General features: G+C 50.1%; 2 protein-coding genes across 6 annotated transcripts in view; one reads left to right on the top strand and one right to left on the bottom strand.

Moving 5' to 3' along the window:
- hsd17b4 (hydroxysteroid (17-beta) dehydrogenase 4) overlaps window positions 1-234 on the top strand; it is a 21,272-nt gene extending 21,038 nt beyond the window's left edge. The window contains exon 24 of the mRNA XM_076271446.1: window positions 1-234. This exon is cut by the window's left edge and continues 740 nt beyond it. The gene's annotated coding sequence lies outside the window, so the exon portion shown is untranslated.
- A 1,247-nt stretch (window positions 235-1,481) lies between these two features.
- Window positions 1,482-25,450, bottom strand: part of dmxl1 (Dmx like 1) — a 37,966-nt gene continuing 13,997 nt past the window's right edge. For 3 of the 5 annotated variants that reach the window (XM_076270448.1, XM_076270450.1, XM_076270449.1), the window contains exons 17-45: window positions 24,339-24,458; window positions 23,956-24,165; window positions 20,790-22,478; window positions 20,315-20,425; window positions 19,877-20,046; window positions 19,024-19,121; window positions 18,458-18,623; window positions 17,784-18,054; window positions 16,554-17,677; window positions 15,752-15,943; window positions 14,941-15,017; window positions 12,806-12,927; window positions 12,400-12,642; window positions 11,916-12,112; window positions 11,291-11,436; window positions 11,082-11,167; window positions 9,859-10,060; window positions 9,334-9,451; window positions 8,179-8,241; window positions 7,079-7,165; window positions 6,852-6,973; window positions 6,453-6,594; window positions 5,886-5,946; window positions 5,590-5,717; window positions 4,978-5,055; window positions 4,760-4,851; window positions 4,472-4,524; window positions 3,878-4,095; window positions 1,482-3,436 (exon numbers count right to left, since the gene is read on the bottom strand). In XM_076270448.1, coding sequence (XP_076126563.1) covers window positions 3,212-3,436; window positions 3,878-4,095; window positions 4,472-4,524; window positions 4,760-4,851; window positions 4,978-5,055; window positions 5,590-5,717; window positions 5,886-5,946; window positions 6,453-6,594; window positions 6,852-6,973; window positions 7,079-7,165; window positions 8,179-8,241; window positions 9,334-9,451; window positions 9,859-10,060; window positions 11,082-11,167; window positions 11,291-11,436; window positions 11,916-12,112; window positions 12,400-12,642; window positions 12,806-12,927; window positions 14,941-15,017; window positions 15,752-15,943; window positions 16,554-17,677; window positions 17,784-18,054; window positions 18,458-18,623; window positions 19,024-19,121; window positions 19,877-20,046; window positions 20,315-20,425; window positions 20,790-22,478; window positions 23,956-24,165; window positions 24,339-24,458 — 6,611 coding nt within the window. In that variant the 3' untranslated portion in view covers window positions 1,482-3,211. The remainder of the gene's footprint in view (window positions 3,437-3,877; window positions 4,096-4,471; window positions 4,525-4,759; window positions 4,852-4,977; window positions 5,056-5,589; window positions 5,718-5,885; window positions 5,947-6,452; window positions 6,595-6,851; window positions 6,974-7,078; window positions 7,166-8,178; window positions 8,242-9,333; window positions 9,452-9,858; window positions 10,061-11,081; window positions 11,168-11,290; window positions 11,437-11,915; window positions 12,113-12,399; window positions 12,643-12,805; window positions 12,928-14,940; window positions 15,018-15,751; window positions 15,944-16,553; window positions 17,678-17,783; window positions 18,055-18,457; window positions 18,624-19,023; window positions 19,122-19,876; window positions 20,047-20,314; window positions 20,426-20,789; window positions 22,479-23,955; window positions 24,166-24,338; window positions 24,459-25,450) is intronic. The other 2 variants (XM_076270451.1, XM_076270452.1) reach the window with 1 other exon arrangement.

Raw genomic sequence — 25,450 nt, 5'->3', positions numbered from 1 at the left:
GTTGAAATGTTTCTGCCTCCATCTACGCTGTGCTGCACCTGACCGCCCCTCCTGAAGTAGGTTGGTGTATGTAAAGTGCCTCCACCACTTGAAGGATTAGCAAATAAACAGACTCTTCTCCAGCGAGGCCACACTGTTGTGTGCTACCAGAAGACAGGGGGGTGAGGAGCACCTGATGTGTCCTGAGAGCCTCGGAAGGAATGAATCAAACTAATAAAAAACATCTGCTTTCTACTCATGTGCAAGTTATTTCCACTCTGCCAATCAGCGCTGTAGTCGAGTCACAAAAGCCCAGCGGAAGAGGTCCCAGTGTTTTCCAAGTCACCAGTGTAATAGTCCAAGACACAAAAGACCAGTGGAGTCCAAGTCAAGCCTGCATTCCCTGTATATGAGTGGTCCTGGTTGAGGCGAGTTCCAAGCTTGTCTCCAGTGCTCCACTCTGGCAGTCACAGAGCTGGTGTACAAATAGTGATGGTAAGCGCGTGAATCAGCATGTAGGTGAACACACTTGCCTGCCATGAAATTGAATAATGGCTCAGTGGCCTATTAATATAGGCGTCACCACCCGATGCCACCAGGGAGCTACATCCCCCAGGTCCCATTAAGGACAAGGCCATTTTGTTTAATGATTTAGTTTCACTGATGTCAAAGGCTTTCATGTTCACGTTCTATCATCCTCACCTAGGGTAAGAAAACACTGAACTCACCAATGAGCAGCTTGTGTTCTAAGTAGAACAAATGATGTCTTCATCAAGTTCCTCTCCTGCAATACAGGAACCAATACACACAGGGCTTGTATGGTAGGTGGAATGTGCTTGAACAATTCTGTGAGGACCATCAAGAGACTGCTGACAAGTGCTTCACTTGTAGGCTGTTCTCTCTGGTATAATAAAAGATAGACACAACTTCATGTTTAAAGTCTGTGGCTGTCACCAGTGCTTGTGAGGGTATCCCACCCTTCTGTATAGGCACAGGTACAGTACACATGGTAGGCTCGCATGTCTTGTTGCATGTGTGATCAGCCTCTAAATCATTCTGTCATCAGTCTGTCTTTGGACTTCTCAGTTGGCCTCCTTTTGATAATGCTTAATGTACACAGTCTTACAAAACAGACATCTTTAATGCTTAGCATGTGAAGAGTGTGACAAATGATGTCCTACTCAGGTCTTTGTGCCCACGGTCAACATTTTAGTTAACAGACCAGTCTAAGTGGCTCAGTCTGCTGCCTTTCCAGCAGGGAAGACTCAAATTGACAGAAGCACAGCCTCACAGAAATAAGCAGCAGTTTGATGCTTCACTAGTGTGGCCAATCATTACCTACAATACCCATTGAAAATCGCATTGCTTCATGCAGTCCATTTGTGTGGTCCTCAAGATAAAGCACACAACAACCTGCAGAGCATACAAGTATGTGCAGAATGCAATACAAGTAACCAGTTAAAGATAATCAGTATAATAACACCACAATACTGCCACGAAAATCTCTTAACGTTGAATCAAGTTGATTTTATTATATCTTTACATTTTATGCATATTTTACAGACAGATTTACAATCATCTTTATACTTATAAAATTAGATTCTTCTGAGTATATTCACATTTGTAAGATTTCAGAGGGGGAGAGAGAAGCTCGAGAGGCTACAGGTGGAGAGGGAGTCACTTCCTGCTCTGTCCATGAGGACGATGGACCAATTCTCCAGCTCATGTAGTAGTGTTGTGCTCACCATGGCAACAGAGACAGGGCCAGCGACAACAAAGGGCAGTCCAATCTCACAGCAATCTCACTCGCCGGCACAAAAAACTACAGTAAATGTCACAAAGGAGCTTTTAATATCTTCATCATTAAGCAGTATACTGTCTAAACTGGACTTGGAAGCTGAGGGAAGGGCTGATGTCCTTTGTGTAATAAAATTGACAAAAAAAAAGAAAACTACTAAAAAAACTAAAAACAAAAAGCATGCCAGTCCTTTGTAAGGCGTATTGCTAATAAATATGACTCATTTTCAACAGAAAATGTTTTGTAAAGCACAGGCTGTCATTAGTTCTCAAGTCACATCATCATGTCCTTACTTATTTCTATATTTACACAAAGAAATCATAATTACCATAAAATGAATCATTTATTTTCCTCCACATAGGAAGCAAATGTACAGTTTTCTCTAGTAGCATTTTACTGATTGGCGCACGTAAGCAATCTGTTCACTTGATAAGCACAACGTTTCTGAGGCTGTCTTGTCCTTGACCCAGCTTCAGTAACATGATAAACACTGAAGGACTTTAAGCCCTCCTCCCAATAGCATGATTCTCTCAAGGCAATGAGGATGATTATTTAACTTACATTTTTGGCAGCAAGAAAAATGCAGACCCAATTATATTATTTAACAGATTTAAAAAAAACACGCACACAAAACCATCTGGTATAGATGCTAGCCACCTAGTAAAGCTAGAAAATTGATAGTTATACATGGATAAATCTTAAGAGAATATAGGATTTTCACATCACTGATTTTAGTTTTCATGACCATACAAGATAAACTGTGCAAGAAATGCACACTACTTTGTCTAAAAGGTAATTAATATCCACAATGAGAAAGTGCTTTGTTTTTTTAGCCTTTAGCTTTTTTCATGAATGTTGAAAATGCTCTTAAGTATAGCGTGCACCGCTGTGCTTGATATCTGCTCACCACATCCACATGATTTATGAGGCTATTCTGTACCATGTGATCCGACTAACATAGTAAAATACGTAGGTTATAAGGACACTTATCAGTTCATTTCTAGGCTACACTCACAATATACCACTAGACGGCTTATATTGCAGATGACTTAAGGCTCTGATAAAGGTAGCTGAATAATAGCAGTTAAATGGTTCCTTATTGAGGTGGACATCTCATATGTTGTGCTTTAATAGCTTGTTACCATGATCTTGTCCAGATTATTCTTCCCACAATGCACTGTATACCCAAAGTCTGACCTTATCCAACAGGTTTGGCTCAGGCAGCCATGTGCATGCCCCAGTGTGTAATGGGTGCAGTTATGGCCCTGGTGTTGGACTTGACCCTTCATGACATGCCAAGGTTCCTGACATTGAGCAGCTGGAGCAGACTCCAGACTGAGTGCCATGGAGCTTTACGATGAGTGTAGTTTAGAGGAAGCTGATAAGCCTGCTCCAGGTGACCTCCATCCCCATGGAGTCTGGAATGCTCCGTGTCTAGATGATGAACTTGACGTTGTTCCTGGCTCGACTGGCCTGCACGCTGAGGCGGTCGGGGAGGACGCGCAGCTTCATGGTGCCGTCGGCACCGCAGGAGAACACCTGGTTGGAGGGCGCAGCCTCCACCTGCATGACGCCGGTGCCCAGGTTGCGGAAGAGAGACTGGCGCGCATGCTCGTTGGGAAAGGAGTGGAGCAGGGTCTGCGTCAGCAAACTCCACACCTGGGGACGGAGGAAGAAGGGAGAGGAAGAGAGGGAAAAGAAACATTGTAAGAAGAGAGGTAGGATAATGGGGGGGGGGGGGTGGTTAAAGACATCATACAATACTTCAATGAGAGTTGTTTGATTCCACTTTGTGTGGTGCCCAACAGAGTCTCTTAGCTGTTCTAACATCACTGTTAGCCATGGACTCTTAGCCTAGCAATGCCAACATGCAGCAATTCTAACTTTTGGATCAATTTGTGGCACCGTAATATAGAATGAGATGCGGTCAACGTGAATGGCTGCTTTGGGTTTTAATAACATCAAAGACCGGAACTACGTTTTAGAAGACTAAAATCTGATTCCATGTGGGCCTGAGTGTGACAGAGGCTCCATGACATTCCAGCGCTCTCTCCTAAGCTCTCTGAAGTGACCCACGTGACGTCCTCCCCTCTGGCCCACCTTGATGTTGCCCTCGGCCGAGCCGCTGATGAAGCAGCCCTCGCTGGGCTCCACCGCCAGCGCTTTGACGGGCGAGTCGTGGGCCTGGAAGCTCTGCCGCTGCTGCCGCTGAGTGAGGTCCAGCACGCTGATCCAGCCCCGCCGGCCGCCAGCCAACAGCAGCTGCTGCTTAGGGGCCATGGCCAGCACTGTCGCGCCGGTCTCGTGACAGCAGAAGGCTGACCAGAGCACAGGACAGGAGAGAGGGGAAGAGGAGAGGGAGTTTGGAGAGACAGTGAGACAAGTGCACAAGAACACAGTCTGGATTAGGATCTGAACATGCTGAAATGAAAGGGAGAGTAAACCATAGACTAACCAAGCCTGCTTCTGAGAGTCAATCCAGACAAGACATTGTGTATGTCTGTGTTTGTGTGTGTATGTCTGTGTTTGTGTGTGTATGTCTGTGTTTGTGTGTGTATGTCGGGGTTGGTGTGTATGTCTGTGTTTGGTGTGTATGTCTGTGTTTGTGTGTGTATGTCTGTGTTTGTGTGTGTATGTCGGGGTTGGTGTGTATGTCTGTGTTTGTATGTCTGTGTTTGTGTGTGTAACACTCACCATGGACTAAACTGTTTGCTGGTGTAACCAGCGTGTCCCACAAACACACGTTCCTATGGGGGAGAACAGACATCAGCACAGCAGGCAGGACAGAGCGATGGCCAATTAGTGATGAGACAGTAATGAGCAGAATTCTACTACTAGTTTGACTTGGGTGCCAGACAGTTTCCTGCAATTTTCTATCATTTATGTATGAATGTAGGAGGAATATAAATGCTTAAAAGTATCTGAGTGAGCACATTGTCTGCTGAATAGGAGTATATGGGGTGTGTGTGTGTGTGTGTGTACCTGTTGTCTGTGGAGAACCCTGCTGTGGCGATGAGTGAGGATGACCCCACGAAGACGAAGTCATGAGCAGTCTTATTATGGCACTGCAAAGTCTACACGTAACACACACATATACACAGCTGAGATACAGTACACTCACTGCTACTTGCAGATCAACATTCAAAGCATGAAGAACTCTGTGTGTGCGTGTGCGTGTGTGTGTGTGTGATGGGACTCACCATAAAAGGTTTGGGGGTGTTCCCTGTTGTGTTGGTCTGCCACAAGCTTAAGGCTCCGTCTGCATCCACAATGCCAAACTAGGCAACACAGAGTCAGAGGCTGTTAGACGTACAGAATGGCCTCATGCCCTCCTACTGTATGGATGAGTGGCCATCTACTTCCTTTATGCCCCTGAGTGCCTCAGCACATGCATTTGTGTGTTCAAGTGATTTGTCCGTTATGCCGGTCATTAGGCGCATTCGGTAGGGATGGGCAAAACGAGGCTTTGTGAAACACTGAAACGTTCGAAGCAATTGTACCGAAATCGCTGCTTCAAACCACATTTGAGCAGTCTAGGCTCCCGTGCAAAAACATCCACGCTAACCACTACACCATCATGGCTATGGATATGCATATGGTTCCTATGCACAGGGAAAAGAACCTACCCCAAAGTAGGAGCTCAAATAGTTACAGGAACTGCAGTCAGAGACACTCTTTAATCCCCACATCCATGCGGTCCCAATGCTCCAAAAAAGGGGTTGTAGGAACTGCATGTTCTAGGTCTAGGAAATGCAATAAGTCTTTACAGTGCAAAAAGGCGCCCAGGTGTGTGTTGCCCAGGTGTGTGTTACCTTGTTTCCCTGGTAGTTGAAACGGATTCGTGTCACTCTCGAGTTGCCAGGGCTCCTGAAGCAGATGATCTGTTGTGAGTGACCCCATTCAAACATTCTCACACTGCCGTCCTGAGCCCCAGTGAGGTCTACCAAACACGCACACGCACACACACACAGAAAGAGATAAAAGATCCAGAAAAATAAGCTGATATTAGTAACTTATAGTGAAATAGGTGTAATTGATCTATCTCCATGCTTGTCATTAGGGAAGGTTTAGGTTTTCTAGGTCTGGGGTAGGGTGCTCTGGTTCTTACAGTAGGGGAGTGTTGGGTGGGAGGCCATCCTCCTCACGTTGTTGATGTTCCTCTTGATGAGCTGCAATTGGAGGATGATTGGACACAAGTTAGGACCCTAACAAGGCAGCAAGCGTGGATGTGTGTGTAAGTCCTGTATGAGGGACATGTTTAAGCATATGTGAACATGGGCATTCGTATAAGTACCTGTGCATCTGTGCGTGTCTGCAAATAAAAATGTGAGTGAATGTGTATCGTAGGGCCCTTGTGCACAAATAAATGTATGTATAATTGAAGAATGTCAGTGCAAGAGCATGTATGTATTTGCATGAATGCTGATGTGGGAACAAAACTGAATGCATGATTGTTGCCCTGGGTCAGAGTGTGAGTGTGAGTGTGTGTGTATATAAGAAAGTGTCTAATGTGTGCAAATGTGGCCATACTTGAATGAATGGCAATGTATAATTTGATATGTAGTGTTTTTATGAATACATAATAGTACATTTTTGTGTGTGTGTGTGTGTGTGTGTGTGTGTGTGTGTGTGTGTGTGTGTGTGTGTGTGTGTGTGTGTGTGTGTGTGTATTCACCACGGAGGCCCCTCGGCCAGTCTGCATGCTGCCCAGCCAGGGCAGGTTGATGGGTGTGCCGGGGCTGCTGTGTGTGTAGGGGGTGGTGCCATGGAGGGTGGTGAAGTCATCTCGTGCGTGCACCACCAGAAACTCATCACCCCTGGAAACACAAGCAGCACACACACACACACACACCCATTACACACAGAGTCTCAGAGGAATCACCTCACAAACAGTCCCTCAGACACCAGAGGATCATGTGTCCACTTGAGAGTGTTTTTATGAGTGGGTTAGACATTTAGCGTATGTGTGAGAAATAAAATGCCTGTCCTTGTTGCATGCGTGTGTGTGTGTATGCGTGCGTTTGTGTGTGTGTGTGTGCGCGCATGCGTGTGTATGTGTGTGCATGTGTCTCACCCTTTGGCCTCTACTTCTGCTTCGTCGTCGATCCACGTTAGGATCTGTGTGGCCAGGATGGACGACACGTCCAGCTCCTGGATGTCATGCGTGGAGGCGATGACCAGGCAGTTACGGTTCGCCTGGTGCAAAGAGACAGCGAGGAGTTTTAAACACGACACGAGAGAGGTCACTTCTTCCAGAATCTGAGCAAAGCTCCAGACAGAGATAAGGGGGGGTGAGAGTACCTTATTGATGGCAAACGCTGTAATGATGTCGGACTCCTTGTGAATGATGCGGGCCTTTCCACCTGGGTATCCCAGATCTGCCTCAATCTGTGCAGCAGAGGACCTCCGCAGTGAGACACCACACAGACACACACATGCAGTACACATCATCACACCCCCCCCCACCCCCACCGGGATGTCCCCTCCATCATTCACATGAACACACGGCTGCATGCATTTGCACATGATATGAGTGAGCTTGTGAGATGTGTGTGCTGGGGGTTAGAGTGATTAGTGCACTGCTATTGCTAATGTCTGGAAACATCACAACACACTGACATCACACACACTGTGTGGGGGACCATCCACTTCTCAGAGGCACAGTAGGTGCTAGAGATGGTTTGAGAGTATGACTTGTAGTGATCTAAAGGATGCTATAGGCCAGAACACCCCATGGTAACTCCATCTTGATGTTGCTATCTATTTTGAGGGGAGTAAACGTGGTGTTAAGGTCTAAAACCACTGGGTCATCTGTTTGTGTACTAGTGGTCTTGCTCCTCTGGTAACTAGAGTGCAAGGAGGGGTCCTAAAGCTTAACACCAGGTTATCACCCACAAAACATGGCCCACAGACATAAATTTGATGGCTGCTCCACAGAGAGCTTCAACACTTCAAAGCCAGGTCGACATGTTGCATAAGGGTTCTTGAAAGAACTCACCAAACATCTCCCAGCTCCATGACATTCTTACATGTCTTCACAACTCACTGAAGGCCAATTACATTACATTTCTTCAGTTGTCAGTGCTAGTTATATAAAACCAGTCAATTAAATGGGGTGTCTGACTTCAAGAGTTTCATCCCTGAGGTTCCAGCATAGCCAAATGACCAATACTGTAGAACACAGGCTGTGTTTTGTGGGTCAAACAAGACTTGGCACCACGTGAGTTCAGTGAGGAGCTGCTGCACACCCCTGCTGAGATGCCAGGGAAACATTTGGTTGGGTGGAACACACACATCGCTACTAGCACACCATGTCCCACTGCTGGTAATGGCCCAGAGCCTCTCTCTCCCCCCGACCTCCACACTCCACACTCTTCCCGTGATGGTCAGTAAGGCAGTACCTGGTTGAGGTTAGGCTCGTCCGCGCCTGAACATTTCCCATAATCCCTGCTGTCTTCCAACGACTTTAACCAAACGAGACATCAGACAAGAGACACAGGTGATGAGGCATGCAGGATCAACAGTACACACAAATTAAGACACTCACACACACATTAGGCAGTTAATCAGCGCACACATACACTCAACACATGCGACAGGTGAGTGAGTGCAGGTTTGTGTTAGGAGTGGGACGACCATGTGGTCAGACTACAGCCCAGCTGTGTTGTCCTCACACACATGGTCACACAACCTCAGACTGTAAAATTTGTTCATATTTGTGTCACAGTGGTCTTTCCAGTGCAATGTCCAACACAGCATTGTCAAGCTCTGTGGCACTGCACTGTCTACATCATTCTCATTTCAAATGCTGTGCACCAGCCATCTAGTCTAAGAATGGCTGAGCAGTCAGACTGGTATCAATCATCATGAAATTATTCACTGAAAAAGGTCATGCAAACAATGACAAACAAGACAAATGATTGGAACAGATACAAGTCATACAAAAACAGCCAACAATTCAGCATTCATTCATTCACCAACATTGCAATGTTAAAAAAAGCAACTCGATGTTTTCTGATTTCACAACACATGCAAATCATCCAATCTGAATCATATAGGAGTGTGACCCTTAATTTCACATTTAACACACAGCTGATATCATCAAAGGCCTAAGTATTTGTAGCCCAAACCTACGTGATCAAGCTAACTCTGTCTTTGTGTAGGGCAGAACTGCCTTTATAGACAACCCACAAACCAACTCAAATGCTAAGTGGAGTGGGCGTGGCAGAAAGTGCCCAGGTAAGTGAGTGAGAGAGAGAGAACAGGTGAGTGGGTATGAGAGAGAGAGCAGGTGAGTGGGTGAGAGAGAGAGAGAGAGAAAGAGAGAGAGAGAGAGAGATAGAGAGAGCGAGAGCAGGTGGGTGGGTGGGTGAGTAGGCAGGTGAGAGGGTGTGACCCCTAGTGGCTGAGAGAGAGAGAGAGAGAGAGAGAGAGAGAGAGAGAGAGAGAGAGAGAGAGAGAGAGAGAGAGAGAGCAGGTGGGTGGGTAGGTGAGTAGGCAGGTGAGAGGGTGTGACCCCTAGTGGCTGAGAGAGAGAGCTGGGCTGGGGCTCGCACCTCGTTCTGGTCCCGCTTCTTGGTGAAGATGTTGCGGATGAAGGTTTCCTGCACCTCCTCCTGCTTGACCAGGTACTGCCACAGGCGCCGCACGGGCAGCGCAGCGTGCTGCTGGGACCTGCAGCCACAAGCCACAAGGGTTAGAGGGTCAGTCAGGCGGCTACTGTGCACGAGGACATCAAAGATGAAGATGCAGCAGAACATACGGCCCCACAGGACACCTTCACACACTCACATCCACTTTCACTACACATCAAACAGTACAAATCTACAAAGTCTGGTGAAATCAGAGACAGCGGGAAGGAGAGCCTGCGAAAAATCTGCATCCTGTCACAGGGCCACAGAGCTCCATGTGCGCTTCCTCCCCCGGATACAGGCAGCTTACCACACATATGCATCAGACTGATCAAGAATTCCTTCAAAGCATTCATCATTTAAAAGTCATTTTGATGCACTTCAGAAACAAAGAGTTGTTTTATCATTGGGATGAATAATGCAGGCGGTGGTAAGTAAGAGGCGCTGTACCTGAAAGGGGTGTTGGAGGGTTCATACAGAGCCTTGTGGCGGAGCAGAGCTGGCCCAGGGGCGCAGCTGTCGTCCTGGGGGTGGGTGGAGATGTATTTGGGGGGGGGGCCTCCAAAGATCTCCAGCCTCTTGAGGAGCACCTGTTCCCAGCGTTGCAGGGTCTTGAGCACAGCATGGCACAGAGGAGAACCTACAGGGAGGTCTGATCTCACACACACACACACACACACACACACACACACACACACACACACACACACACACCATAAATACATACACAACAATACACTGTCTGACTGTGCACACATCTACACACATATGAAGCCAAATATATACATAACCTAAAGTCCCCAATAAGACCATGAACGCACAATATACTGTACAGTAAGGCTTTCACACCATTCATACCATAGTATACACACTCTCAATAGACATGAAAACACACACTAGTACATATATGAACACACACACACACACACACACACACACACAATAATTCAAAAGAAATGCTACTGCTATTCCGAGTTCAATAGGGAACAGCCATGCTGATGAAGAGCAAATGTGTTTCCCAAATGACTGAATGTGGATGTAACTCCTGCTCCTCCAGGCTGCTCTCTACAGGCTGAGTGGGGATTGGAACCCCCTCCACATTGACCCAGATTTCGCAGCCATGGGAGGTAAGACATCACACACACACCAAACAAATAAAATTACATTACCAACAACTTACCAGGGAACAACATAGCATACATACACTCTTGCACACTCATAAATATTGTATAAGCACACAGACCATACACAAACACCATGTAATGCCACATAAAGCGACACACACACATAAACAAAGAATATACATGACAAATCTACCACAAGGGAGCACATATATCCATAGATTCAAGCACACTCATTAATATTGTATGAGCCCTGTACATTAAAGCACGTCTATCCTACAGGGATGTGGTGTGATGCAGAGGCAGCTGTTTACAGACAGTCTCCATGGCAACTACTCTCCCCTCCCCTCCACTCTGCAGCGTTGATCTCCAGGAAAGAGCTTCCTCTCATGGCCCAACATGAGCTTCACAGGCTCACAGAAAACTAACTGGACACGTGACCTCAACAAGAGAGCACTGGTACCACATTAGATATTACCCATCTTCTGGTTTGAGCTACACCACCCTCCACCCATCAGACTAAGATCATCCCCTTGGGTCCTGGGTGCTCACCCATGAGGTCGTGGCCTGCCATGGGGTAGAAGGACCTCAGGCTGGACAGGACCATCTGAACCATGGCCAGACGCATCAGACACCAGCTGTTGAGAAAAGAGCACGTAGTAGCACACCCACAGTCAGTCCGAACAACTGAGCTTTTCACATGGACATTTTTGATGTTTGATTTCTGGCATTAGGAGTTGAATGGTCTAAGTGAGGGGCACCTGTAGGAGTTGTGGTTGGAATGTTCTCGCAGAGGGGAGCTGGAGTCGAAGGCGTCCGTGTACTCATCTTCATCCTCCTCATCCTCACTGCCGAGGCTCTCCTCAGAGTCATACACGAGCCTGGTGTCGGAGGGGAGCAGGAACGGCTGTGGGAGCAACAGGAGACCAATCACTCTCAGATTAAAGGGCTACTTAATCACATTTGGCCAGCTTATTAGCTCAATCACCAGTTACCTAACAAGAGGACTGACTACTTATGGTTGATTAGAAGTCACGGACTTGTAACCGGAGGGTTGCCGGTTCGAACCCCAACCAGTAGGCACGGCTGAAGTGCCCTTAAGCGAGGCACCTAACCCCTCACTGCTCCCCGAGCGCCACTGTTGTTGCAGGCAGCTCACTGCGCCGGGATTAGTGTGTGTGCTTCACCTCACTGTGTGTGTTCACTATGTGCTGAGTGTGTTTCACTAATTCACTGATTGGGATAAATGCAGAGACCAAATTTCCCTCACGGGATCAAAAAGAGTATATATATACTTATACTTATCTTAACAAGATCGTTAATTTACTACAACTAAGAGAACATTTCCTTATGCCTACAGTATATCTGCTATGAGTGAGGTGAGACCTTAGCGATGAAGTAATCCCAGATGCTGAGCTCGGGCGGGACGAAGCGCTCCGTGACGCTGGAGGGGTGGGGCTCGCAGGGCGGGGTGGGCGGGCTGGGCGGGCTCTCGGCCGGAGACTCCCTGGAGCTACTGCGGGACGAGCGCAGCCGGAAACGCTTCTGCTTCCTGTCCGACTCCTCATGGGCAACGGCGGCCACTAAGGACAACAAGGTCGGGGAGCCATCAACCTCAGCAACCGCTAACATCAGCTCGTCTCATGCACTCCATCCAGCAACTCCATCCAGGTCTCTTTTCTTTACTTTGTTAACACCATCACCAATATCAATCATTCATCTTTATTATGACCCTACTTGCATCATGAATATTCCCACCAACTGATTATGCTCCATTAATAATTATGCATAATTAATCAGAGATGTGGAGAGGGGCTGCTCTCTCAGTGCAGTGGTCATCCCTCGTCTGGCGTGGCGCTGACCCACTCACCTGTGGGGGCGTCCTTGGTGACGGTGGGCAGGCGCGCCCCTCCCCCGAACACGGCGACCCACAGCTTGCTGTTGAGGGGGTGCGCCAGCACGCGGAAGAGCTGGGCGCTGGAGTGGGTGGCCAGGCCGTGCACGAACAGGCTGAGGAAGACAGCCGTCAGCACCTCGCACAGCAGCACGCCCAGGCCAGCGCGGCCCTCCTCCCCTCCGCACGCGCTCAGCAGACGCACCAGCGCCGCCACACCTGCAGGGGGCGCAAGACATGCACATGTACACAGGTCTCTAGCAACTCACCACCTCATTCTAGAACAACAGGAAGCACACATTTCAAAGCCCTCTCGGCCTAAACATAGATAGATAGATACTTTATTGATCCCCAAGGGGAAATTCAAGACAAACATGGTCACCTGGCCACTGTGCTGGGGGGGTATTGGGCAGAACGGTCTCCTCTGTGCTGAGGCCGCGCCCTGGTGGATGCTGGGAATGCAGCGCACTCTGGTACACCGGTCCCATGATGCCATTCACCTGACTAACACACAGAACACACCACATCACATCACACAAATGAGAACACCTGATCAGGGCTGAGGGGCGTGGCCTGTGGAACAACAAATTAGTTATTCCTTCAGAACAGAGAAGCATCGGGCTGTTGGATCACACCGGTCAAGGAGACTATGAAAGATGAACAGGCTTATTCTGGGGAGTGTTTCATGTCTCCAGCAACTGATGCTTACATAACTCTGACGTACTGACATGGCAAACGGAAGATAACAACATCGCAGAATAAACAAGTAACAACAGCCATACTCTAAAATAGGTCATTACCTGCATTTCCCCAGAAAAGCTAATGATTCATTAGCAACCCTTTTAAGACATCTTTTCAAGACGCAAACATGACAAAACAAATGTAGATTTCTCACAAGATGCGTTTAGAAACTGGTTTATCAAAGCACACGTTGTCCGCCATCATCAAGCAGCCAGCCCACAGCCAGAGAGCACACAGAAGCCTTGTCTGTGCACAAGCTCTCACTCGGAAATGTCACGTCAGGCCGTGGGCCATTCGGCAGTCACAGGACTCCTGGGTCAGATGACGGTCACACCGAAGAGTGATTGGGTCAAACTGCCGATTTGGGATCCAGTGTTAGACCAGACAGAATTCCCAATGTGAACCCTAACGAGTGCACAAGTGTCACGAGTGTGAAAGCGGAGGTGAGAAGAACGCGAGGGCAATGTAGGTCAGCAGAGACGGGCTGGGGAGTGGACGCAACAGACAACACAGGAGAGGAGAGTGACGGAGAGAGAGAGGAGAAAAGAACAGATGAAAACAGATCAACACATCATGCAGGGCAGCCAAAACACCAGCCACACTCCAGTGCAGTGCCTGTGAAAGTGCAATCAGTGGTCCGGCTGTCAGCTGGACATGGTGGTCAGGTTGGCTGTGGTGTGGGTGTAGGGACAGCGGAAGCAGCAGCACGGTCCCTGGAGCGGCCGGTCTCCGAGTTCACTCAAGTCAGCTCAGCTCAGCTCAGCTCAGCACTGCTCGCGCTCAGCTCAGCCTCGTAATGAGAAAATGGAATTGAAGGATTTTCCTCTTCAATTCACTTTAATGAATTATGCAGATGAAGTGGTTGGAGCACAAACATGCTCCCTGAAGATCCTGTACGTCAGGATAAAGAAACCCAGCGCTCAGAACAAATTAGACTGAGAAACTGGGGGGCGACAGAAAGGCAGACAGAGATAGACAACGAGACAAAGACGGGAAGAGACATGCAGATAAAAGAAGTGTGTGTGTGTGTGTGTGTGCGTCCGCGTATGGGCGCGTGTGTGTGTGTGTGTGTGTGTGCGCTGGAGAGGCTTGCGTAAGCTGCCGTGCCTGTGGGAGCAGCTGCAGCTGTGTGAAGGTGGTCAGGTGTGGGCTAATGGGGCCTGGTGCTGAGGCAACACTCCACATGGTCTGACAAAGACACTTGCTGAGGGACTCAATTCTGCGGCTGGAATTAAAGGCCTCCACACATAGACGTCAACATGAGTGTGGCTCACTCTGCTTTTGACATTCCATCCCATTAGACTCCATTGTGTTTTATACAACCACGCACACCAACACTGAACTCTGCCCACGCCACTGTGTTCATTATGATGCACTTCTATTTCTGTTGGCGCCACTCAATCAAATCCATTGTTCATGGAATGCTTGTCAGTTAAAAGTGTCAGCGCTTATGTGTGTGGGCAAGTGACAGAACGAGTTGGCGCACTCATGTCGGAGCCTATACGCCGTTACAAACAGCATGAGCAAAACATTCTCTGTCTGTAACTGGCACATATGCACCAAAGCACTCATTGCAAAAATGAGAGACGTCTTGAGTTCTTCAACCAAAGCAGGTGGCCTTAAAGACACCTGTCGGACATTACTTCCAATTCTGTACATAGACATCTACACAAGAGTGGAGAGCTGTCCACTGGGGCAGCTGGTCCACCATGTTGTTGAGCCACAGCGGAGACTACAGCAGAGATTAGGGGCCAGTGAGAGGCGGCTGGAACTGACCTGTACGGGTGTCCATCGCACAGACACTGGTAGATACAGGCAGACAGCGAGGAAGCCAAGGCATGCATCACATAGATCTGCAAAGACAACACAAAAACCATGCTTATCAAATGATAAATCATTAACAATTATTAACTTATTAACAATTATCAATATTCTTTTAATGTATGTTTTTATTTATTTTTCTTGTATCAATCTTCACACCTTTCCCTGCTTGACATATGCAAAGAGGAAGCCAGGGATATCAGTTTTCATTTTGAGGAAAGTCTAAAGCAAAGGACTGTTACTTTGTAATAGTTTTAAGTATGTTCATTTCTTGTTGAAATTGAGCTATTTCAAGGCATATTACTAAATTCTTTAGATAAAAAAAAGAATATTGGGGCAGCCAGAAAATAAATACAATTATTAGATAGATAGACAGTCAGATGGCCAAAGTGGATGAGTAGATGGACAAGGTGATTTCCCATCGGTCAAGTGCACAAAAGTTACTATCAGGTTGCAGAGGAAAGATGGGTATTTAATTTGGTCAATCATATTTGATGCTCTTTGTAAGCAGGGACAGGAACACTATCAGTGACAAATTACTGGTGATCTGATAGGGCCAGATTAGAACAGCAACTCTTATTGGTGATCTGAGAGGGCCAGATTAGAACAGCAGCATTTATTGGTGGTATGAGAGGGCCAGATTAGAACAGCAGCTCTTATTGGTGGTATGAGAGGGCCAGATTAGAACAGCAGCTCTTATTGGTTGGTTATTGGAGGGCTAGCTGTGCTGTGGCAGCAGCAGGCGTGGCGTCCCTCCTGGCTTTACCTTGCTGCTGACGGAGTCGGGGTGCGGTGGGGATTCTAGGGCGTTGATGGTGCGCAGGATGTCGTGAGTGATGCTGGTCAGGTGGGACACAGGGTTGGCCACCACGGTCCGGGAGCCGCCCATGCAGGACAGGAGCAGCGGAATGGTGGCAGGAGGCGGAGGGCTAATCACCGCTGAACACACGCTGTCATCCTACAAGGCAAAAAACAGGGTGGTCAACATTAAGGGTCAAGCTATAGGGGTGTGTGTGTGTGTCTGTGTGTGATGTACAAATACAGATATTCTCTCCTATTTTAGTATGCTCTCTAGTTTACATCTCAGTCCACAAGTCTACTGAACTCTAGTTTGAAGTGATCTCCACAGAAAGACTGACAAAAAGAATGTCAAAGAAACCAACAGACAGTTCCAGGTCAAACTACCCTGCCATCTCTGAGAACATTACTTTATTCATCAGCAATGGGTGAAGGGGTGTGTGTGTGTGTTTGTGTTTGTGTGTGTGTGTATGTGTTTCTGAAATTGCTAGTCTAAACTCACAAAGCTCACTGGCGCCCCCTCTCTGAAGACAATAGCAACTTCCTAAAGAACTAGGTCATTTTTTTTCAAACATTTCAAATGACTGCTTATGTGACTACGTCAACTGATGTGTGAAAAAACAGAGCAAGAGAATAAGAGCTTGGGAGTTAGCGGACACTCTTTCAGCAGCTAAATCATCTTTATAGGTGCATATGCCATGTGTGCATGTACCAGTTCATGTGTGTGGCTGTGTGTTTGTGGGGTGTGTGTGGGGCCTGGTGCTGGTCACCTGCTGGGACTCCTGCAGTAGCAGGATGAGCTCCATGTGGACGGAGGCCAGTCCTCCCCCGTGGGAGCCGTGGAGGCTGCAGTAGCTCAGGAAGATGCGCAGCAGCTGCTGGTTCCTCTGCAGCCACTGCCTCCTGCCCTGGGCGGCCACAGCCTCAGCCCCGGATCCGGCCCCGGCCCGGCCCGCCGCCGCCGCTCCCCCGGACAAGGCCTCGGCCACGGGGGAGAGGCAGAGGTGGCTGTCCCCGGCCGGCTGCGAGCCCTGCGGGGTGGGGGGGCAGGGGCTGTAGCCGCAGCAGCACTCCAGGGCCTCCACCTCGCGCTGCAGCCACACGGCCAGCTGCTGACGGAGGCGCCCGCCGTCCAGAGGGCAGCCGGAGGCCAGCGTGCGCAGCTCGGACGTCAGCAGCTTCAGGCAGGCGCGGAACTTCAGCTGCGCCGCCTGGATGTCGTCGCCAGCCAGTGCCTTGGGAGCGGGGCTGGACACGGCCTCGGAGGGAGCCTGTGCCGGACTGGAGGCAGCCGACGGGTCGGGGAAGGCCCTCGTGCTGGACGACACCGGAGCTTCATCCACCTCTGCCTGCTTTGTCTCACCTTCCTCTTCCTCCTCCTCCTCCTCCTCTTCGTCATCCTCATCTTTGTCGCTGTCCCACTTCAGGTCCAGGGGTTCGTCCACCATGCTGGCCGACGGCTGGCTCCAGTCCAAGCTCAGCGCCGAGTCGGAGCGGCTGGGATTGAACGAGGACGGCGAATCGCAGGCCGAGCCGAAGCCGTTGAAGAGGGGCTGCGACCAGTCGGGCTCGGTGGCGTTGCTGCTCTGCTCGGCGGGCAGCTCGTGGCTAGGGCTGTCCGGCCCGGGGGGGCTGCTGGTCTTGATGGCGCTGGGCAGGCGGGACAGCACCTCCAGGGCCAGCAGTGGGCAGCCCGCCTGCAGGTGAGCGTAGGCAGCGGTGAAGAAGAGGCGGCGCTCCACCAGCGTGACCGAGTCTTCCTCTCGGCCCTCGGCCGTCAGCCTGCCCCGCCTCTCCTGCGAGCCCAGGTGTCGCCGCAGCAACAGGGGATGAGTGCGCAGGTAGGTGTAGAAGTTGAACACCTCTGGGTTACATGGAGACATGGCAACTGGTCCTGAGGAGACAGCGCAATATGCACACGCATGTTAGACTTTCCAGAAGATTCTTTCCCCCCCCCCCCCGGGCATGAGTAAGCGTTACGCAAAAGGGTCAAACTGTACCTTGCTGTGCCTTGTGCTCACTGGAACCTGATTGGTCCACTGCTGACGCAGGAGGCTCCAGGAGTGTGTCCAAGGCACGGCTGTAGTGGTCGAGTACCCAGCAGGCCATGCTGCGCAGGAAGGGGTCGGAGTGGGGGGGCATATGAGGGTCCTGACCCAGCACGTGCCTCTGCAGTATGCGCTTGTACGTAGAGGAGATCTCAAACTCGGACTCATAGAGGCGCGTGATGACCAGTGCCAGCTGCAGGTCCTGGAGCTTCTCTATGCACACCTAGAGGCCAGGGAGAACACCAGCCGAAACACGCCCTTTAGGACTACTGAGCAGAAACTGTGGCGGAAAATAACTATTCTGTATTCTTCTTAAGTTCAAAGATGAACGCTATTTTCAGGAAATGGTCTCAACAGATCTGTGGCAGACTTTTCCTCTGTGTGATCATTCAACTCTATGCTCTCCAATCATTACTGAAGATCTCCTGAAATTTCTTGAATTTGTACCTCTGAATAGTGTGTGGAGTGTGTGTGGAAGCAGTGGTCATGTCAACCCAGTGTGACCACTACGTATCCCTGACCTTCTGAATGAAGGCATCTGCTAAATCCCAATCATGTTACTTTGAGTGGGTGCTTAAAAAGTGGAGATCAGGAGTTCACACCGGTGTGTGTGTGTGTGTGTTCACCTCCACAGCATCCTTGAGGGAGCCTGCAAGTAGGAAGAAGGCAGCAGAGTGCTGGAAGCGTTGTTTCCCTAACAAGGAGAAGGCATTCTTCAGTGCTGCTTTTCTCCAGCGGTCCTCAGTGAAGTTGTGGCTGAAGAACTCCGTCATCTTGGCGTTCTTCTGGGACCTGCAACACCAACCGATAAAACCGTGTTAGTGGCTCCACGAAACACCGAAACACACAAGGTATATATATATATATATATACACACTATACACTGTATATATATACACTGCTCAAAGAAATTAAGGGAACACTTCAATCATACACTGGATCAGTACTCTGACACTGTTTGGTTCTGCGCACAAGTAAAACTTTTGAGGCGAGTGTTTTATTTTGCAACAACTGTCAGACACTCTGTGAATGTAGTTTGAGAATGGAGGAAAGGGTGGAAGGTTTAAGCTGTAAGTGTTCCCTTAATTTTTTTGAGCAGTACAGTATATATACCAGTGTGTGTGTGTGTGTGTGTGTGTGTGTGTGTGTGTGAGTGAGTGTGTCTGATATAAAAAGAGCAGGAGGCGGGCACCTGTAGAGGCCCCACACCACAGCCTTCTTCTTCATGGCGAGATAAAAGAGTGCTGCGTCCAGGGGGTCGTTGTTCCTCTGGAACGTTGCTTTGGCCACCTGCAGGAACACAGCGGGGGGGAGGCCACGAAGGACGTGAGTCGGCACACTCTATTCAGGTCAGTGTGATTAAAGCCCTCAATGCACTCCACTTAGCCAGGCTCGTTATAGAGGAGATGGAGGTGTATCAAAGCGCCCTGTGCGTGTCTGTGAGTGTGCCAGTGGGGTTTGATCTAACACACATTTCATCTCAACAAATGAGTTTGCCTTGCACAGCTTGTAAAAGGAGCAGAGGCGTATCATTTAGAAGGAAAGAGAGGCCCAGGGTCCATGAGAGCCCTTGTGAAGTCTTCCACACGCATGCACTCAGCACACTAGCTCACACACCCCGCAGTGCCACCAAGTGCTCAGCAATGTATGGAAGCTACACCATCAAATACAGTCACTGCTCCCTTATGGTTAAAGGTAGCAGGGTGTGTGATGTAGTAAGAAATGCATGCATTTTGAATGAAGCTAATTATTCATCACTACAGCGCCCTTACAGCGTGCTACATGTGCAGCACTCAAAGCTATCGCCATGAAACGCTACGCTAGGCCAAATGGTAATGTACACTCTATAGAAAAGCACATTGCAAAACTAAAGTAAAAATGAAAATACTGAACACATATCCACCTTGAATTGGAGCACAACAGCATTGAAACTGACAGGATAATAAGTGCCGTCATTCGCAGGCCTATTGGACTACTGTGTGCTGGATTTACAGGATCATAAATGGGATGGTCAGGCCTACTGGACTACTGTGTGCTGGACTCACCTTCTCTATGCAGCGGCGGAGGCGGGGGGTGCTGCGGAGCCACCAGCCCAGGCCCATGGCCCGGAGCTCCGTCCACGCGGGGTCACCCTTCTGCAGCGCGGGCAGCATGTTCAGCAGCTCCTCCTCGGCCTCCGAGTGGAACGCCCAGGCGTAGTGGCACGTGGACAGCCCTGCAGAGGGAGAGCAGTCAGATCCCCAGCAGCATGCTCAGGGTGCCCTACACAGCCCCACGCTCACACCCAGAGCCCAGTGAGCACGCTGTGTTCTATCAGCACTCCCTACCCATCCACTGTTTCAACTGAAGAGTGTCGGGAGTGTTGGGAGTGTTTTGTAAAATTGTGAGTGTATGACTGTTAAGTAGGGAGTTTGTGTGTGTGTGTGTATTTTTATCTGCCCTTAGGCAAGGTGGTTGGGCAGAGCGGGGTCAGTCCTGCGTACCCTGGTGCAGCAGCTGGGCGCGGTGAGCAGGGGGCAACGAGGTCAGCAGGAAGGTGTGCAGACGCACTGCCAGCAGGAACCTCAGGCCACAGTCGTCCAGCGTCTCGCCACCTGTCCCACGGCCCCCACACACAGCAGGACATCAGACACACACACACTTACTCACACACACACACACACTCACGTCACTCACAAATCCACAAGCTACAGTGCTAAGGACAGTTCAGCTCATGACACAGAAGCTGCAGAAATGGAATGAAAAGCGTTTTTGGCATATTCTGTCCAAGGGCACAAAAACATTAAGTAAGCCAGAGAGTAAATCTCAAAGAGAATACAAACTACCTTGGAAAACTGCCATTCATTCATTTGTACTTGTTTATCATGTCCTGTAGCATTAGTGAAATACACCAACAACATCTGACTAAGTGATGTTTAAAGAGCCCTGGCAAACCTGCTGACCACTCCTGATGCTTACCCTGGGCCTTGCCCTGGCTCTCTCCGATGTCTGTGCGTGTGGAGGCCACGGTGTCGGCCAGGGCCATGAGGGACATCTGCTCCATGCGCGTGAGGCCCGGGAGGCTGGCCTGCAGCAGGTAGCTGGACAGCACTTGGGCGTGCTCCGGCCCGAACGCCGTGGGCCCGTACTGCGACAGGTCGATCACTTTGGCCTTTTGGCCATCCTCGTCGTCGTCTTGGAACGGGTCGGGCGGCTCGTCGGCGCTGGAGGGCATCCCGGGGGACTGGAAGAGCTGCTCGTAGGCGCTGGGCGGGTTGCTGCGGGGGCTGGAGCCGCGTCCGCTGTCGGGCCCTGCGCTGACCGGCTCGTTTGTGGCGCCGCTGGAGGAGTCGTGGTCGGCGGCCAGCAGCGCGTAGAGCGGAAGAGGCGGGATGGACTCGATCTCGGCGTAGTCGGACGCGGCCTCGGGCCGCTGGAACAGCTTGGCGTCCCGCGAGGTGCCTCCCCCGCCCGCGCTGAAGGTCCGGGAGCGCTGCCGACCGCTCGCGCCGGCCGAGCCCTCCTCCCCCTTCAGCACCACCCCCTCGCCGGCCACACACTTGACCAGGTGTGAGAGGATGGCCTTGGCGCGCTGCACGCGGCCCAGGTCCATGAGCTCCAGCAGCTGGACGGGGTGGTACTGGGGCAGCGTGGGGGACAGCTGGTGGGCCGCCTCGAACAGGCCGCTGTCCTCCAGCTGGGCCGGGAGCTCCGGTCCACCGCGCTTTCCCCCGGCGCCGCTCAGCTTCTGCGCCAGGCTGGTCAGGGAGCGCGTCAGGGGCTGCCTGGAGGCCACAGGGGAGGCCGTGTGGCTGTCCTGCTTCGCGGCGGCCAGTAGAGAGCTGACGCTGCCGGAGTCCGTCCCCCTGGACACGCTGGCGGAGCGGGCGGGGGCGGGCGGCTGCCACTGGGAGTAAACGTGCATCTCGCACTCCATGCCCACCACCAGGATGCCGTCCCGCACCCAGGACAGGGACACCGGGACGGGCAGCGAGCCCTCCACCGACGACACCAGGTCCACTGCCCGCAGGAGAACCAGCCGGGAGGCATCCCACGCCCCGTCCCTGCCCCCGTCAGAGAGGCCCAGCTCAGGCGGCTTGACCAGGAGAGGGCCGTACATGTGCAGCCTGGAGCCCACGCCCACGGTGAGGATGTGGGAGCCGTCCTCTCTGGACACCCAGTCTAGGTGGACAGTACTCCGGCCGCTGAACGGGCACTCGTCGCCGCCGCCATGCTTGCCATTGGCCAGCCCGGTGGACAGCCTTCTGTCCCAGCTGGCCTCGCTGGGACTGTCCAGCTGGAGCGTCTGCTCCAGCACCCACTGGGAGCCTCCTGTGGACTCGCACTGGAAAATGCTCACGAGGAGCGGAGAGTCCTTCGGCTGGTCCCCCTGAGGGCCAGTGGAGTCACGGTAGGCCACCACCACCCGGCTAGTGTGGCAGCAGCAGACAGCGATTGGTTCGCTGGAGACGCTGAACGCGCTGCTATTGGCTGAGCCCTCCTCCACCAAGAGAGGCCACTCCTCCCACACGTACTCCGACTCATTTTCCACCAGGGGCTGGGGCGCGAGGCCGCACCTCCAGAAGCGCACCTGGGCGTCCGAGCAGGAGGTGGCCAGCAGGTAGGGCGCTCGGCCGGCAGGCTGAAGAGATGAGGAGCTCAAGTGACCTGGAAGGACAGAAACACTACAAGAGTCAAGAGTCATTGCCAAGGTCAGTCAACTGACACATTCCACCCCACATGAAATCTTCACACATTCATTCAATTATCTGGCACCCACACTGTCCAGCAGCCACCAGACACATCAAGAGCAACAGTAATAGGCTTTTCTATGCTATGGGTTGGCAGCTAAACTTTTCTATCTATCTAACTAATTAATTATTTTAGAGTCGTACATTGTGAGTATGCTTATGGTTATTGTTATTATTCTGTTAAATTTAATTTGGTCTGTAACTAACGTTTTTACACACACACACACATGTATAATGCTAACGTTATGTTAATTGATGTCATTGTAAATACCTTGCGACAAAAGTGTCTGCTAAGAACCATAAATATCACACAACAGACATGAGGAGTTGCTAGGTTACGGGTACGCTGGCGAGTCACGCCGCTCCGTCTAGCTTCTTGTTTATGTTTGAATGTTTGTCTTTTTCGTCTTTTTATGTATAAATGTGTCCTGTCGAAGTGTGCACTCTTGAAGATGAACATAATGAGCATCTGTAGGCGCTTTTTTCAACGCGGTTTGTCGCTAGCCTAACACCTGTTTCGAGTCCGAGACCCCGACCACAACATCCAAGTCCACTAGTGAGGATTCTGCCTGTCGCTAATATGCCTGATGACCGCACTACGAGAGATACCTTCTCGGTGTCTGGTGAGAGATTACATCTGTGGGAGCTGACTGTGAGCTTTTGAGTGTTTTTCTGTTTGTCTTTATCTTTGTCTGCATGAGCGCTGAGTCCGTTTGTTTTGTTTCATGTCTGGTCTTGTTCTGTAAGCCTATTGTCTTTGTAAAGACAGGCTTGCTTTACTGTCATGTCTATTTGTCTGTTTGTTTATTTGTGTAGCCTATGTCTTGGTGTGATGTCACAGGTACGCTGGCGATTACGCCGCTCTGTCCGGCACCTGTCTTGTGTCTTTTGTTGTTTTGTAAATTGTTTGTTTGTCTTGATGTCACGGGTACGCTGGCGACTACGCCGCTCCGTCCAGCATTGTTTGTCTTTGTGTCAATGTCTTGTGTGTGGAGCGCTTTGGATTGTACTAAGTACATGTTAAATGCGCTTTATAAATAAAAATGACTTGACACCATAATGTGAGATATGCCCATAATGTTATCGCACTGTAGGCAGCATGTGACCCAAGTTCCAGTAACTTTGAGCCACATCATCTGTCAAAACAGAGCCCTCCACACACTCCAGCCTAGTTGGCCTCTTCTCCTCTGGGTGTCTCATTTGTCAGGTTGCCAGGCTCAGCACCTTGACAGAGGACACTGCGTGCCAGCGGGTCGGCACAGGTCGTTAAAAACAAACTGACCAATTAGGTCTGACCGGCAGGAGTCAAACCAGAAGGGCCTGCCGCTCACACTGATGCTACGCGTCCACCTCCCTCTCCGCAGGAGAGCAAACAGGTGCGTCCGGCCGCTCACCTGCCGCAGGTGTGACTCTGATGACCTCCACGCCGGCGGGCAGCTCCAGCTCCTGGCTGAAGACGCGCACACTGTGGAGAGTCAGACGGCAGGCGCCGTGCAGGCCGCAGGGGCTCCCTCCGCTCCGCTGAGGCTGTCCTGGAGAGGACAGCTGCCCAAAGCTCAACCCAGAGCCACTCTGGTCTGGGCCAGCAGGAGTGGACGCTTCACCTGCAAACGACAGAAAAGGGAACAATATCGATGCCAGGACACAGTATTTGCTCCGAGAGTACTAAGGTGAGAATGCAGGTGTTTTAAGACCAGGCGAGTATATGAAAACATGCATGGCATGGACACAGCAGTGGCCTAGGGGGAATTTTACAGGGCTGAATGGGCAGTCATACCCGAGGAGACCGGTTCAGCGGAGAGCTGGAGGAGCCACATGTGCAGCAGGGACCGCCCGGTGGGTGTGGCTTCCATCACCACTAAGAAAAACCTGGCAGAGAACACAGACTGGCCACAGGCTGCAACACAGATGGAGGAGAACATGAGGACACAACTAACAACTAACAACTAGCAGCAATCATAGAACACACACCTCTGCCAAGGCCACATACTTTAGCTTTGTTTACTAGGGTAAATGAGGCCATCCTTATTTTCGTTTGCCGTAACCCGACCGACCCTGTCAATTTAGAACAGACCCAAATTTTTATTTTTTTCCCCTTTTAGTCCGACCGACTTGCCGGTTGTAAACTTGCGTTAATACCGACCGATTGTTTTTTTTACTCCCAATACAACCAATACAAATAAAATAATATTTATTTTAGTAGGCCTAAGTATTGTGAATATAAATTGCCTACATGCAAACGTAGACTCACTTAAATAAAACCCTGTGGCGTCATCTCTACACCATTGGTTTTACGCATGTCACACTATGGCCTATACGCTTCGTTTCATTCACACAAACTGATAACGCTTTTACTTGGCACGAAGTTATGGAAGAACTGTGCCCATTGAAATTGGTTGTGGTCTATTCAGCATTTCTCAAAAGATGGGTCCGCAACGTGGAGACTGCTGGTCCGCGGAGTCGTGGAGTGAAATTAGGCCTGGTACTTCATCTGATAATTTGCTGCACAGTTGATCAAGAAACCGCGGGCCGACAAAAAAAGAAAACAAACGTTTCTGCTATCGATGCCATTAAACATGGAGCCATACAATAAAGTGGTGGTATGAGCATTCATTCAATGCGTGTCTGTGCGAGAGAAACTGAAACTAATCGATAACGTTGATCAAAGCTCCGCTTCAACCTGTTGAAAGGCTATTTATTTATTTAACGACAATTAATAGAATGACGTTTTTTGGAACTTCCATAGAAACAGAGCAGAGACTGTATAATACACTGTATAGCATTAAGTATTGTATAGTCAAATTTCAATATAACGTGGCCAAGAGCTATTGTAGCCTTCTTTCTGGGTACATGTAGATGAGCCCTATGACCTCAAAGTCTGCCATGACC

This window comes from Alosa pseudoharengus, unplaced genomic scaffold (genome assembly GCF_046254945.1).
Source record: "Alosa pseudoharengus isolate Yale_2024_CS ecotype anadromous, Long Island Sound unplaced genomic scaffold, YU_APseudo_1.1 YU_APseudo_1.1_scf_6, whole genome shotgun sequence".
In the NCBI taxonomy this organism is placed as follows: Eukaryota; Metazoa; Chordata; class Actinopteri; order Clupeiformes; family Clupeidae; genus Alosa; species Alosa pseudoharengus.
Note: the sequence above shows the minus strand (reverse complement) of the source record. Positions and strands in the feature narration are given on the sequence as shown.